General features: G+C 39.7%; 1 protein-coding gene across 1 annotated transcript in view; it reads left to right on the top strand.

The window, feature by feature from the left end:
* The window catches only part of SNTG2 (syntrophin gamma 2), a 280,115-nt gene extending 274,997 nt beyond the window's left edge, over positions 1-5,118 (top strand). Inside the window, exon 17 of the mRNA XM_077811468.1 lies at positions 4,987-5,118. Coding sequence (XP_077667594.1) covers positions 4,987-5,118 — 132 coding nt within the window. The remainder of the gene's footprint in view (positions 1-4,986) is intronic.
* Positions 5,119-16,095: the final 10,977 nt, after the last annotated feature.

Below are 16,095 nucleotides of genomic sequence, written 5' to 3'. Positions count from 1 at the left end.
AGAAAAATATCCCAATGGTTACAGCTGCCTGTGGTGTTCAGCATAATGTCTGTGAGACAAAGAGAAAAAAGTTGCCACTGAGGTGAAGGGGGCAGGTGGAACAGCTGTCTGCTGAGTTCAAACAGCCAGACACTAGGGCTATTAGAAGAACTCGACACGGAGCTATGTGGCTGAGGAAGGCCTTGAAATAATCCTTTAACGGTCAGACAGTGGTATGGTGGACTCTGCTCTACCTGGCCCTGAAGTTTTGGGGGCTGTTAGGAATCGTGTGGTGCTTGGTGTACATTTATGAATATAACGCTGTCTGTTAATACATCTGTTAATTTTGCGGTTCTTGTATATTTATAATTATTATGCTGTCTATGTCACTGATCCTATGAGTTCTGTCACCGTGTACAATAACAAGTAGTGAGTGCTGTCAGTTGCACTAAGCATTCTGAAGCATATGGTGTGAAGCAATAAAGATGAATTATTTACCATAAAGAGATTTTTATGGCATACCAAAGTCAGTGTAAGAAACAACATGCAATTCATTAAAAAACACATAGAACGAAAACTTCTGAAATAAATTAATGGAATAGAACTTAACAAGGAGAAAGAACTTTCCTGTCCATTTCAGTTCCTTTTGGCTACACATACAGCAAGCCTGATTTTCTCAGGTCAGTTAATGTGAAGCTATGATCATCCTTACTGTCCCCCAGAGTGGAGTGCTAGGGTTATGGATGCAGCCCCTGAAGCCACATGGAATGTTTTGGTGTAGGGAAGTGCTAAAATGGAGTTCTTCATTGACTGCAAAAGAAGACGAGCCCTTCATTGTTGAAGTGTAGGTCAACTAGAGTCTGCAGTATCTGTGTTTGCTGCTGAAGAAGCCAAATTATGTCCTGATGCATCTCTCTCTCCTTTTCCTGCTGGGACTCTTGGGCATTCTATCTGGTCTTTCCTTCTCCATACTGTCTGAAATATTCACCTTCCTGGCCCTCTGTTCACAGTCCAATGAAGCACTGGCTTTCAGAATCTCACTGAACATATCCTCACATCTGCTCATCTTTCTCCTCTTTATCATGGTCGGGTGTTCCGCAGATGTGGAGGGGATGGCCCGTCAAGGCTGTAACAGCAACAGTTACAGATAAAATACCCAGAGGTATCATTGTCTGTATATTCACCACTGAAAGTGAAAGTTAAGTTTCAGAACTCCCTTCCCTTGCTCCCCGAAAGATTTAAACAAAACATGCTTGTGGACATTTCAGTCCTGTAGAGTGCTTGTGTACAGCACTACTCTCAGTACCAGTCCCAGCATGGTGAGTATTGTCCAGCAGGGTTGAGGGGAACGAGGAAAGAATTGTTTGGTTGCATGAAACAATAAAATTTTGTCCCCTAAGCCCATGGGTTCGAGTGCAGGGCAGTGTCACTGAGCAGTGGCACTATTTTTCACAGGCACTGGTGATTTTAGCTGGTATCTCACTTCTGAGGGTAACAAAGGAATAGAGAGGACAGCTGCTACTGACATCTCAAAGCTGCCTGGGTCCACCTGCAGCTAGCCTGTTTACTGAAATGGTGCTTGCTGAATCGCGGATTGGTGTGGGAAAGTGTCCTACCATGAAAGAAGGAAGAAGGCTGCCATCCCTAGAAATCTTCAGGAGAGGACTGCAGAGTACCTCCATGAAAGTTTCATTGAGATCTCTCAAGAGGATTCAAGTGCCATCCTTGTGTTACATAAACAAACAGCTCCTCTTGGCCTCCTTGGCTAACTCTACATGGGAATGAAAAGCAGATGATAGCTCTACCTCTGTTTATTGTACAACTACCTCTTCCGGTACAAATAAAGTAACAAAAAGTCAATAGCTGTATCCTGTTAAGTTGGGTTGGACGCCATCTGTACATTTAAACATTGTAATGGGAAATGCATTCACATGCTTACCCGTGTTCCTTCCCCTGCATCAGGCTTGCCCATGCTCAGCTGCCAGGACTGACTAGACTGTGGTGGAGTCTTGAACACATGCTGGCTCATAGGATGACTGGATCCTCCAGTCATGTCCAGCATCCTTCACCTCCTCTTCCTGCTCCTCTTCCACCTCACTGTTCACTGTGGGGCTCTGTGTCTTTGGTTCCTTGGAGGAACCATGGTGCTCTTCAGGGCGCTGGTGGGGCCTCTGCCAAGCATCGCATGCAGATCATAATAAAAGTCTGTGGTTTGGCTTCATATTGACTGTTGGCTTCCCTGGCCTTGTGGTATACCTGTGGTAGTTCTTTTACTTTCTCACAGCACTGCTGCTGATTCCTGTTGTACCTCTTCACCTGCATCCCCTGTGCAATCTGCTTGTTAATGCCTATGTTTCTACAGCTGGTCCATAGCTGTGCCTGTGCAGCCTTCTCTCCCCACAAGCCCAAGAGATCCAATACCTCTTGTCTACTTCAGGCAGGAGTGCATTTAGAGTGGGGAGTTGGCATGGCTGGTTGGGCAGTTGCACACAAGGGCGAGCTGCAAGGTGTGCTCGCAAAGCTGGGCAATGAGAAAGGAATTTCAAAAGTATGCAAGGTTTTTAAAAGGGATGGGGATGGTTTGCGGTCTCCCTGACCCCTGGGCAGTGGAGTTCACAACTGTGGCCAAAGCAGTCAGTGTCAGGCATTGTGGGACAGCTGCTGGAGGACTGTTAGAATCTATAGGTTGCACAATATCCACACTTGCACTGCATCAAACACTGTACTTCAGTCATGGCTCAATGCCATTTGGGGAGGTGGTGTTACTGTGTTGCCATAATGGGGCACTTACGTCCAGGGGAAATAAATTTAAGTATAGACACGTGCAGAAACAAGTCGACATAAGGCTACTTACCTCAGCCTACCTTTGTAGTATAGACAAGGCCTAAGTTAACTCATGTTAACCACATAGCAGACATATTATAGTAATCATATAGACAGAAATAAATATATTTATAAAAGAAATACAACTATCTCCCCCATTCTATAAACAAATGTGTTATGCTGTGTAGTACATTAGTATTACAGAGCGTGAGACGTTTACGTGGGCAATTGTGTCTTTATCTTTGGCTGCCAAGGACATCAAGCTAAGTATCTCAAGCTAAAAAGTCGATAAAATGGAGCTGCTGAAAAGAAACAAAAAGTCTTAGAATCTGAGCAAAGTTGTTACAAGAGAATTGGAAATACAATAGTTACAGCAAATGGAAAAATCAGACATTATAAGGACAATGAAATATACAGAGAAAAAACCTGATCCCTCTGCATCTAGGAAAAAAACTATGCTGGGAAATATTCCCTTCAAATTCCAATAGTCTTTCATTCTAGTACTTTGTATCTAAAAATAGATGAGATGTAAACCAAGGTTCTGATAAACTGTGTCCACCTGAAGAAGTGGGTTTTCTAGCCACGAAAGCTTATGCACAAATAAACCGATTAGTCTTTAAGGTGCCACCAGACTCCTTGTTGTTTCTATTAAAAATCCCGTATCGGTGTTAATCACGGTAGGATCAACCCTGGTGTCTTAGTCAAATTCCAAGTATTTTCGGCTTATCTACAATGCTCTTTGCAGTTTCAGCTGGATATGGGGTTCTTTGTTCAGTTTTGAGTAGCTGTGTCATGCTGCTGTGCTTCCAGAGTTGGAGAAGCGGTCCTTATATATAAAGTACTGTATGAACAGCATTGGGATGCTTAAAGTCAAAAATTCTGTAAATGTATGATCATTGTCTTTCTCAATGACGTTAATATGAAAATTTATGTTCATTTTCAGAAAGCGCTACTTGGCAAGCTTGGGCCTGATCCTGCAGCCCTTACTCATGTGAGTAATCCTCACTCAAATGAGTATTTCCATTGACCTCAATAGGACTGCTTGGGTGAGTAAGGACTAATTGTGTGAATAAGGGTTGCAGAATCGAATGGCTGGGAATTTAACAATTTTTTTCTTAGTTTGTGAAAACTCTAGAGAAATGCTCTGTCATACAGAGAAACAGCTCCTGCCCAATAAATGTATGTTCTTCAGTGGTGAAGTGCTCTAAGAACTAGTTTTTTTTCCAGAACACAGCCTTGAGTTTCAAATATACTATTTGAAGCAATTTGGTTTAGGAGAGATCATAAAATACTATTATGGCAAACGCAAATGTCCAGTGCTTTGAATTATAGCAGAGTAAAGAATATACTTTGTAACTAAGCATGCTTAGTAAATGTCCTGTTGAAAAGGAATGTTTCCGCTCAAAATGAAAAACATCCCCACGGTTTATTTGCCAGGTTGACACTTTATAGATTACAGTATCCTGTAAATTGACCTATTTTTAAGCTATATTCCTCTACCAGAATATCATCCCTTTACTGGCTGGTAGCAATTGGAGAAAGAAGTGATATAAGGACAAAAAGTAAGGTATGAGTTCCTAGAAGTAGGAGGAAATTTATGAGAGAGGATGAGAAGCAACTCTGACTTACACACAGAGTTAGAGTTTATGTGCCCATCACTTTTTTAAGCAAGCAGTATTAATATACATCTTCCCAAATTTTGTACGCCTATCAAACCACTCTAAAATAGACTGTAATACTTAGGAATTACATAGAAAACATCAGGTGAAGTTCTTTCCAAACTTACACATTGTGAATGTTGTATTCACTGTGAAAATGTCCATCCGTTTATGGTCACCCTTCCCTAACAAATTTGGTCAGATACACACAAATCCACTGTTGCTTTATAAATGCAAACTAAATAGTCTATTTCAGTTGTCATGCTGTGTAAAATGCAAAATAAATAAATAAATAAACAGTATAAAGAATGAAAAGTAAATTGTCATAATTCAAGGGTTGTTAGTAAACCAGGTAAGAGAATTGATCTTTTAAGATTATTATTTTTAACCTTACAGTTCCATTTAAAGTTCCAGATTTTCATGTAAATAACACTGTTATTTGCTAACCTGTCTTTTTCTCACTTTACTTAAAATGATTGGATCCCTAATGATTCACCTCTATTTTGTCTTTTACTTCCTCTTTCAGGAACTTGAATTTCCGGATCTGACAGCAGTTTTACACTGTATTCACTCCTTTATAGCAGCAAAGGTGGCATCACTGGATCCAGCATTTATAGACAGCCAGAGCATTGCAAGAAAATACATGTACAGTAACTGAAATCCAATTCTGTGTTGTGATTATTGCAAATAAAGTATTTTCTTAAAGAAATTAGTTATTTCATGCACAATATTGCAATTCTGTGTGATTTTATAAGGAGCCTATAGTTGTGCTATCAATAAAAATGCTACTAGGTTTCATATGTTGTTCATCATTGTTAAATCTCATGAGTTAACAAACATTAATTCAGCCTGAGTCAGTTTGTTTTCTATAACATTAATCTAAATCCCGGAATGAAAATGTTCATAGCATAATATTCCCAATGTTGTTTTGATTTTTTTCTGAGAAGTTGCATCATGGTGTAAAAATGGGGATCAAGATTTGCCAGCTGTGTGCCTGAAGTTAGGCTCCTAACATTTGGCCTGGTCATCAACTAAGCTAAGCACACAGAAACTTCCATAGACTTCATTATGGAAGAAAAGGGCAAGATTTTCAAAAGTATTTAAGGAAGTTAGGTGCCCAGCACCCCTGGAAGCTAGTGCAATAGGCTTTTAACTTGCTTAGATGCTTTTGAAAATCCCACCCCAAGCTACTTATATAGGTGCCAAAAGGGCTGATTCTTCAAAGTGCTGAGCACTCTTACCTGATCCAGAAAAGTACACACCCACATGCTTAAATCTCAGAATTTGAGTAGACCCAATTAAGTGACAATGTAAAGTTAAGCATGTTTAAGTGCTTTGATGGGTCTGGTGAAGAGTGTTAGCTACTCATGTCAGGCCAGGCCTCAGCTAGAGTAGTACCTTGGAAGATTTGAGCCCTAAATTTGGATTTAGGAACCTAACTTCAAGCTCTTATTTTTGAAACCTTGGCCATGGGTTCCTTTTCTGACAATTGATAAATTCCCTCATTACTCATTCTTCCACTCATTCATGTATAACACTGTGTTCCCCGCCTTTGGTCGTGCTCCTATGTATTACGATTAGCTTCTTGAAAAACTATTTTGTTTGTGTGATTTAAGGTAAGGGGTAGATGTATCTACCCATAAAGATTTTCTCATTATTTTCTAAACACTGCAGGTCAAATTCTGACCTCATAAGCTTGCACGTAAATCCAGCTGACATCAGTGAGGGATGCCTGTGCTTAACAAAGGAAGAATATGGCTTTGCTTGGGATTTGTTCTAACCTACTTCTGCATAGTGCATCCTTTCTGATGAAAACATTTGCCTAAATGCACAGTTAATGCTACCAGCTGTTTCGATTTTTTTTTTTTAAGGGATTCCCTTTAGAAAAATCTCAAACATTCCATGCTGCTCTAATAAAAACTACAGCTTTTCTCAAGTTGAGTTGTGAGGCAGCATCAGATACTAAACAAAACAAAACAGGAAGACAGAGACACCTTTAAATACCGTGATAATTATAACTATTTTAAATGGACAGATAACATCAGGGGTAGCACTTGCAATTACAATGTTTGTTATTTGCACAAAGACGTATTAGAAGAGTTATGTCCTCTTGTCAACCAAGCATAGAAGATAAATATTTATTTTTATTTATTGTAAATAAATATTTATAATCAATATGGTCTTCTATTTTTAACAAATGCCATTTTAATTTTATATTAAATATTTTTCCAAAAACATGTTAGTGTCTTTTTGAAAACATGATTTTAACCAAAGTGTTACATATAATTGTTTTAGATGTTTGAGTTTTTAACATTATACATTCACAAACTACTAATAATTGATTTTATAGACTGGTCTCAATTGTTAGTGAAAATAATTTAAAAATATACATGGAGCATGTGAGTAAGAATGATGGGATTGATTCTCTGCTCTGTTATACTCGTTTCATGAAACACATAGTTAAACACTAGCAAAAAACTTGTGCAATGGAGTGGAAAATTAGACAAGTTACTATTAGACTGAAAATACATATTCAAGCCTCCAAGAGTTTTTAATGTTATAACATGAGTATCATATAATAAAAACCCCAGTACATGCATCTCAAAATATTGAGAATAAAAACAAAGAGTGAGCTTACCTTATTAAAATATTCACTTACTTACCCTCTTATGAAATGTCCACAAATATGTCCCAAAATTCGTAATGAGCTATGCTAAAATAAAATTACAAAGAATCTTGCAAGAAAAATGAAGCAAGGTAGCATCAAACTAACAACTATTAAACGGTAAACGAACAGAGCAAGCAAGTCATTTATTAAATTGCATTCTCTTCCAGACTCTATTCTGAATTAAGTGCTAAAACACAGCTATGAGATTAGCTTTATGGTGCTTTTTTAACACAGATTGGGCCAGTGGAACTCCCAAAACTTAATGATTTGCAAATTCAAGGAAGTAAAATCCAAGAAATCATCATAAAATCATAGGACTGGAAGGGACATTGAGAGTCTTCTAGTCCAGTCTCCTGCACTCAATGCAGGACTCAGTATGATCTAGTTTCAGAGTAACAGCCGTGTTAGTCTGTATTGGCAAAAAGAAAAGGAGTACTTGTGGCACCTTAGACACTAAGCAATTTATTTGAGCATAAGCTTTCGTGACCTACAGCTCACTTCATCGGATGCATACTGTGGAAAGTGTAGAAGATCTTATTATATACACACAAAGCATGAAAAAATACCTCCTCCCACCCCACTCTCCTGCTGGTAATAGCTTATCTAAAGTGATCACTCTCCTTACAATGTGTATGATAATCAAGTTGGGCCATTTCCAGCACAAATCCAGGTTTTCTCTCCCCCCCCCCCCCCCCCCCCACACACACAAACTCACTCTCCTGCTGGTAATAGCTTATCCAAAGTGACCACTCTCCTTACATTGTGTATGATAATCAAGGTGGGCCATTTCCAGCACAAATCCAGGGTTTAACAAGAATGTCTGGGGGGGGGGCTAGGAAAAAACAAGGGGAAATAGGCTACCTTGCATAATGACTAAGCCACTCCCAGTCTCTATTCAAGCCTAAGTTAATTGTATCCAATTTGCAAATTAATTCCAATTCAGCAGTTTCTCGCTGGAGTCTGGATTTGAAGTTTTTTTGTTGTAAAATAGCGACTTTCATGTCTGTAATCGCGTGGCCAGAGAGATTGAAGTGTTCTCCGACTGGTTTATGAATGTTATAATTCTTGACATCTGATTTGTGTCCATTTATTCTTTTACGTAGAGACTGTCCAGTTTGACCAATGTTCATGGCAGAGGGGCATTGCTGGCACATGATGGCATATATCACATTGGTGGATGTGCAGGTGAACGAGCCTCTGATAGTGTGGCTGATGTTATTAGGCCCTGTGATGGTGTCCCCTGAATAGATATGTGGGCACAGTTGGCAACAGGCTTTGTTGCAAGGATAGGTTCTTGGGTTAGTGGTTCTGCTGAGTGGCGTGCGGTTGCTGGTGAGTATTTGCTTCAGGTTGGGGGGCTGTCTGTAGGCAAGGACTGGCCTGTCTCCCAAGATTTGTGAGAGTGTTGGGTCATCCTTCAGGATAGGTTGTAGATCCTTAATAATGCGTTGGAGGGGTTTTAGTTGGGGGCTGAAGGTGACGGCTAGTGGCATTCTGTTATTTTCTTTGTTAGGCCTGTCCTGTAGTAGGTGACTTCTGGGAACTCTTCTGGCTCTATCAATCTGTTTCTTCACTTCCGCAGGTGGGTATTGTAGTTGTAAGAATGCTTGATAGAGATCTTGTAGGTGTCTGTCTCTGTCTGAGGGGTTGGAGCAAATGCGGTTGTATCGCAGAGCTTGGCTGTAGACGATGGATCGTGTGGTGTGGTCAGGTGAAAGCTGGAGGCACGTAGGTAGGAAGAGCGGTCAGTAGGTTTCTGGTATAGGGTGGTGTTTATGTGACCATCATTTATTAGCACTGTAGTGTCCAGGAAGTGGATCTCTTGTGTGGACTGGACCAGGCTGAGGTTGATGGTGGGATGGAAATTGTTGAAATCATGGTGGAATTCCTCAAGGGCTTCTTTTCCATGGGTCCAGATGATGAAGATGTCATCAATATAGCGCAAGTAGAGTAGGGGCGTTCGGGGACGAGAGCTGAGGAAGCGTTGGTTCTAAATCAGCCATAAAAATGTTGGCATACTGTGGGGCCATGCGGGTACCCATAGCAGTGCCGCTGATCTGAAGGTATACATTGTCCCCAAATGTAAAATAGTTATGGGTAAGGACAAAGTCACAAAGTTCAGCCACCAGGTTAGCCGTGACATTATCAGGGAAAGTGTTCTTGACAGCTTGTAGTCCATCTTTGTGTGGCATGTTGGTGTAGAGGGCTTCTACATCCATAGTGGCCAGGATGGTGTTATCAGGAAGATCACCGATGGATTGTAGTTTCCTCAGGAAGTCAGTGGTGTCTCGAAGGTAGCTGGGAGTGCTGGTAGCGTAGGGCCTGAGGAGGGAGTCTACATAGCCAGACAATCCTGCTGTCAGCGTGCCAATGCCTGAGGTGATGGGGCGCCCAGGATTTCCAGGTTTATGGATCTTGGGTAGTAGATAGAATATCCCAGGTTGGGGTTCCAGGGGTGTGTCTGTGCGGATTTGATCTTGTGCTTTTTCAGGGAGTTTCTTGAGCAAATGCTGTAGTTGCTTTTGGTAACTCTGGGTGGGATCAGAGGGTAATGGCTTGTAGAAAGTGGTGTTGGAGAGCTGGATTTGTTCTGGAAATGGCCCACCTTGATTATCATACATAATGTAAGGAGAGTGGTCACTTTAGATAAGCTATTACCAGCAGAAGAGTGAGTTTGTGTTGGGGGGGGACAGAGGGGAGGGTGAGAAAACCTGGATTTGTGCTGGAAATGGCCCAACTTGATTATCATACACATTGTAAGGAGAGTGATCACTTTAGATAAGCTATTACCAGCAGGAGAGTGGGGTGGGAGGAGGTATTTTTTCATGCTTTGTGTGTATATAATAAGATCTTCTACACTTTCCACAGTATGCATCTGATGAAGTGAGCTGTAGCTCACGAAAGCTTATGCTCAAATAAATTGGTTAGTCTCTAAGGTGCCACAAGTATGATCTAGAACATCCCTGACAGGTGACTGTCTAAACTACTGTTAAAAACCTCCCTAGGCAATTTATTCCAGTGTTTAACCACCCTGAGAATTATGAGGTTTTTCCTAACATTCAACCTAAACCACCCTTGCTGCAATTTAATCCCATTGCTTCTTGTCCTATCCTCAGAGGTTAACAAGAACAATTTTTCTCTCTCCTTCCTTTAATGACCTTTTCTGTAATTGAAAACTGTTATCATATCCCCCTCAGTCTTCTCTTGTCCAGACTAAACAAACCCAGTTTTTTTAATCTTTCTTCATAGATGATGTTTTCTAGACCTTTAATCATTTTTGTTGCTCTCCTCTGGACTTCCTCCAATTTGTCCACATCTTTCCTGAAGTGTGGCGCCCAGAACTGGATATGATACTGCAGTTGAGGCCATATCAGCACAGAGTAGAGCAGAAGAACTACTTCTCATGTCTTTTTTACAACTTTCTTGTTTACACATCCCACAATGATTGCTTTTTTTTTTGCAAGAGTGTTACACTGTTGACTCATATTTAGCTTGTGATCTACTCTGACCCCCAAATCCTTTTCTGCAGTACTCCTTCCCAGGCAGTCATTTTCCATTTCGTATGTGTGCAATTGATTGTTCCTTCCAAAGTGGAGTACTCTGCATTTGTCCTTATTGAATTTCATCCTGTTTACTTCAGACCATTTCTCCAGTTTGTCCAGATCATTTTGAATTTTATTCCTATCCTCCAAAGCATTTGCAATCCCTCCCAGCTTGGTATCATCCACAAAGTTAATAAGCCATTACCTAAATAGTTTATAAAGATATTGAACAGAACTGGTTCTAGGACTGTTCCCTGATGGACCTCACTTGATATTCCCTTCCAGGTTGACTGTGAACCACTGATAACTACTCTGTGGTAATGGTCTTCCAACCAGTTATTGACCCGCCTTATAGTAGTTCCATCTAGGTTGAATTTCCCTAGTTTGTTTATGAGAAGGTGATACGAGACAGTATCACAAGCCTTACTAAAATCAAAATATATCACCTCCTATCCACAAGGCTTGTTACCCTGTCAGTGAAAGTTATTAGGTTGGTTTGACACAATTTGTTCTTGACAAAAATCCATGCTGACTGCTACTTACCACCTTATTATCTTCTATGTGTTTGCAAACTGATTGTTTAATATTTGCTCCATTATCTTTTCTGATACTAAAGTTAAGATGACTGGTCTCTAATTCCGCGGGTTGTCCTTATTCACCTTTTTATAGATTGGCACTATATTTGCCCCTTTCCAGTCCTCTGGAACTCTCACATCTGCCCTGATTTTTGGAAGATAATCGCTAGTGGCTCAGACATCTGCTCAGTCAGCTCCTTGAGTATTCTAGGATGCATTTCAACCCTAGTGACTTGAAGACATAGAATTTGTCTAAGTAATTTCTAACTTGTTCTTTCCCTATTTTAGCCTCACGTTCTACCTCACTTTTCACTGGTGTTCACTATGTTAGATATCCAATCTCTACTAAACTTTTTGGTGAAAACTGAAACAAGAGAGTCATTTAGCCATTTCCACATTTTCTGTCATCGTTTCCCCCTCATTTAGTAATGGAATATTATAGAATGTTTTCTTGTTACCCTTTTTGTCTCTAGCTAGTTTGATCTCCTTTTGTGCCTTGGCTTTCTAATATTATCCCTATGTGCTTGTGCAGTTTATATTCATCCCTTGTAATTTGACCTAGTTTCCATTTTTTGTAGGACTCTTTTCATTTCTAGGTCATTGAAGATCTCCTGGTTAAGCCACGGTGGTCTCTTGCCATACTTCTTATCTTTTCCTATGCAGTGGGATAGTTTGCTCTTATGCCCTTAATAATTTCTCCTTTAAAAACTGGCAGCACTCTTGAACTGTTTTTCATCTTAGTCTTGCTTACCATAGGATCTTATCTACAAACTCCCTGTGTTTGTTCAAATCTGCCTTCTTTAAATCCATTATCGTCATTGCACGGTTTTTCCTTCTTAGAATCATGAACTGTGATCATTTCGTGATCATTTTCACTGAAGCCGCATTCCATTTCAAATTCTCAACCTGTTCCTCCCTATTTGTCAAAATCGAATCTAAAACAGATTCTCCTCTGGTTGCTTTCTCCTCCATGTATTGGAATGTCTCCAATACATTCCAAGAACTTGTTGGATAATCTCTGCCCTGCTGTGTTATTTTCCCAACAGATGTCCAGATAGTTGAATTCTCCCATCACCATCACATCCTGTGCTTTGGACGATTTTGTTAGTTGTGTATAAAAAACCTCATCCACGTCTCTTTCCTGGTTAGGTGGTCTGTAGTAGACTTCTATCATGACAAACCCCTTGTTTTTTAACCATTTATCCTGACCCAGAGACTTTCAACAAGTCTGTCTCCTATTTCCCTCTCACCCTCAGTCCCATTGTATACATCTTTGATATATAAAGCAACACCTCCTCCTTTTTTCTTTGCCTGTCCTTCCTGAGCAAACTGTACCCTTCTATACCAATATTCTAGTCATTTGTATTATCCCCCCAAGTCTTGGTGATGCCAACTATGCCATACTTGTGTTTATGAACTAGCATTTCTACTTTAATAATTTAACATTTTGACTTCTTATGTGTTAGAAAAAAGCCAATTTTTCAATTTCCCTCATTTTTCTATTTTCTAGGAGCAACCAAATGGACGAATTATTGGATGATAAAATGGGAATAAGGGAGTAAGTGAAACTACTGTATGTAGTTTAATAAGATTTGGGGACTGGGGAAAGGAATGGGGAAACATAGATTAAGAGAACTATTCAATCTCAAAAGAAAGTAGAACAACCAGCAACCGCCAGAAGCTGGGGGGAAAAAAGTTAGTGCAAAAGAGTTCATGACAAAAGCCCCAATCCCGCAAAACACTTAGGCACACTCATGGCTTTGTTTATGAGTAGTCCCACTGATTTCAATGAGTACAGGTTCATACACATAAGGTGAAGTCTTGGCACTCATTGACTTCAATTGGGCCATTATTTATGGTTTCTTCACTGTGGCCTGGTTTTCTCTGTTTTTTGTGTGGGGTGGGAGGGGAGGGGTGTTGGCTCGTCATGGAGTTCAGTTGCATAATGTTGAGACTGACCACTTCTTCCAAAACTCAAGTTCCTGAAGCTTTGTTTACCTTGATATTCAGAGGCTTCTAACTGACATCCCAAAATGGACAGTAAGTCTTTCACAATAAGTTTTCCTACCTTTGTTCAAGCAGGCCTGAGGCACACAGGTCCAAAACAGTGTACCATATCTGAGCTAGATTAACTCATTCATAAATTCAGAACTGACAGTCATAAAATGTTTCTTATTGGAATGCTGCTCAGCTCAACCATCTTTGTGTACCTTATCTCTGACCCGCTTACTACCATAATTATATCTTGGTGCTCCTCTACATTTTGATTGACTCCCAATGGAAGCCCAATTTCAGCTGGTTTCTGTAGATTAGCTTTGTTCTGAGCAAATTTAGATGGTGGAGCTGAATCAAGGCCAAGAGCACAAGACAAAAATTGGAAAAATCCCAGTATAAACAGGACAAAGTCAGTTATACCATGGGTTATGTCACTTTGTCTCCCAGTAACAACATCCTATCCATAGTTTATAATGGAAAATGTACAAAAAAATAGTATGCTTTAAAAATCTACTTTCTTTCCTTTCAAAACTAGTTTAATGGTTTTCTCAAGTCATTTATCATTTCTAATTGCATCAAACTGATTTCACACTGGTTACAATGATTTAATATAGACTAGGAAAGTCACAGTCTTTATTAAGTTGGTAGCATAGGAGCATTTTCAAGTGTGAGGAGGCCATTAATTTCATCTAGGCCCATTCACTTGCATAGCTAGTGAATGTTCTTTTCTCGAAATGCATGTCTGATTTCTGTTTGAACACATTAACAGTTGGCATCTCTGTTGCTATCTTTGGCGGTGCAACTTGCACATTAATTAAATTAATTATAAAGAAATATCCCCATAGCTCCATTAATAAGTCACCTTTTCTTAGCTGTATTTCCCACCTTTCTTGTGTTTTTGAGTAAGGGATACATTTTTGTGGTTAAACTAGGTAAAATAGTAAAACCGACTTTAAATCTTGAATGTAAATTCAAAAATTAGGGGTAAAACCTATGGAAAAAGTGTGTGTGCGGGGGGGAGATTTTAGAAAAAATAATCCTATAATTTTACTTTGGTTGTCATTTCATAACTCAATGAAAACAGTTTAAACTTCCTATCCAGTGACTAACTGTGCCCAGCAGACTCCTGGCTCCCCCATTTTGAGCCACAAAACAAACTGCTTCAGCAAATATCATTCTGCTGAAATTCTGTGCAGAAACAGGCAAGCTTCTTGAAGTTTACAGTAGTCTTAAAGGGCAAATTCAGTTGCCTGGCTGCATGAGTGAACATAAAGGAAGGCTGAGCTGAACAGGAGGCAAAGGTGATTAACAAATCAGTTGAAGTGAAAAAGGTAAAATGATTCACTCAATTGTGTGGTCTACTAATGTAACTAAAGGAAATAAGATGCTGGGTAGCTGAGGTACAGACAGAGAATCTCAGATGAGAAAGGAAGAGAGAAAACAGTCGCATCTCAAAACTCTGTAAAAAGGCAAGATTTTAAACCATGGCGGGGGGGAGGGGTAGGGTGATTCTTTGTGGGGCGGGAAGTCTCTGATCTGTGTTTTCTTAGGCCCAATATCCAGTGGAGAACATACCCACTTGTTAATAAAACTGGCTTTTCAGGAGAAACACTTGGAAGTTCAGTTCAGTATCATAGAAAATAGTAAGCTAGTTATTCTCTGGATTTCAGACACTGCTGAAAAATAACTCTTTGGATGCTGGGACTTTGAGATTCAAAGATTAACAAGGTACTGATGATGATTTGCACTAAATAATGTTTAGTGATTGGGATTTAGGTATTGTTTGTTTTTATCACATGGCTGTATTCTGCTTCTTACTGGGTTTCGCAAATGAACTTCTGTAAAAAGCAGAATAATTCTAAGCACAAATTCTAATGTTTAGAGGAAAATTGCATAATAAAACTAGCAAAGTAATCCCATCTGTCATGATTTCCTTTATGAAGTGTATTTGTTGCTGTGTCGGTTCCAGGATATACGAAAGAGACAAGGTAGATGAGGTAATATCTTTTATCGGACAAACTGTCTCTGTTTGTGAGAGGGACAATTTTCAAGCCACACAGAGCTCTTCTTCAGGTTGAAGAAAGTTACCCGAAGCGTCACAGCTAAACAATCTGTTGAATCTTGTCACTTTTATTCTGGTACAAAAGGTCCCAATACTGCAAAAACAAGTTCTCTACTTTTGTTAAGAACATAAGAACGGCCAGGTCAATGGTCCATCTAGCCCAATAGCTTGCCTTCCAACAGTGACCAATTCCAGGTGCTTCTGGTGGAATGAATAGAACAGTCAATCATCGAGTGATCCATCCCGTCATCCATTCCCAGCTTCTGAGTCTAGTCTAGCTTCTGAGTCACCTAAAGCATAGGTTTGCATCCCCGATCATCTTGGCTAATAGTCATTGATGGACCTATCCTCCATGAATTTATATAGTTCTTTTTTAATACAATTATAGCTTTGGCCTTCTCAACATCCTCTGGCAACGAGTTTTACAGGTTGACCGTGCATTGTGTGAAGAAGTACTTCCTTTTGTTTGTTTTAAACCTGTTGACTAAGGAGTGAATAGCACTTCCTTATTCATTTTCTCCACACCAGTCATGATTTTATAGGCCTCTATCATATCCTCCCTTAGTCATATATTTTTCAAACTGAAAAGTCCCAGTCTTTTTAATTTCTCCTCATCTGGTAGCTGTTCTATACTCTTAATGATTTTTGTTGCTCTTCTCTGTACCTTTTCCAATTCTAATATATCTTTTCTGAGATGGAACAACTAGACAATGCAGTATTCAAGGTGCGGGTGTACCATGTATATATATAGTGGCATTATGATATCTATTGTCTTATTATCGATCCCTTTCCT

This window comes from Eretmochelys imbricata, chromosome 3 (genome assembly GCF_965152235.1).
Source record: "Eretmochelys imbricata isolate rEreImb1 chromosome 3, rEreImb1.hap1, whole genome shotgun sequence".
NCBI classification, from domain to species: domain Eukaryota; kingdom Metazoa; phylum Chordata; order Testudines; family Cheloniidae; genus Eretmochelys; species Eretmochelys imbricata.
The sequence above is the reverse complement of the archived record's forward strand: the minus strand, read 5'-3'. Positions and strand labels throughout refer to the sequence as shown.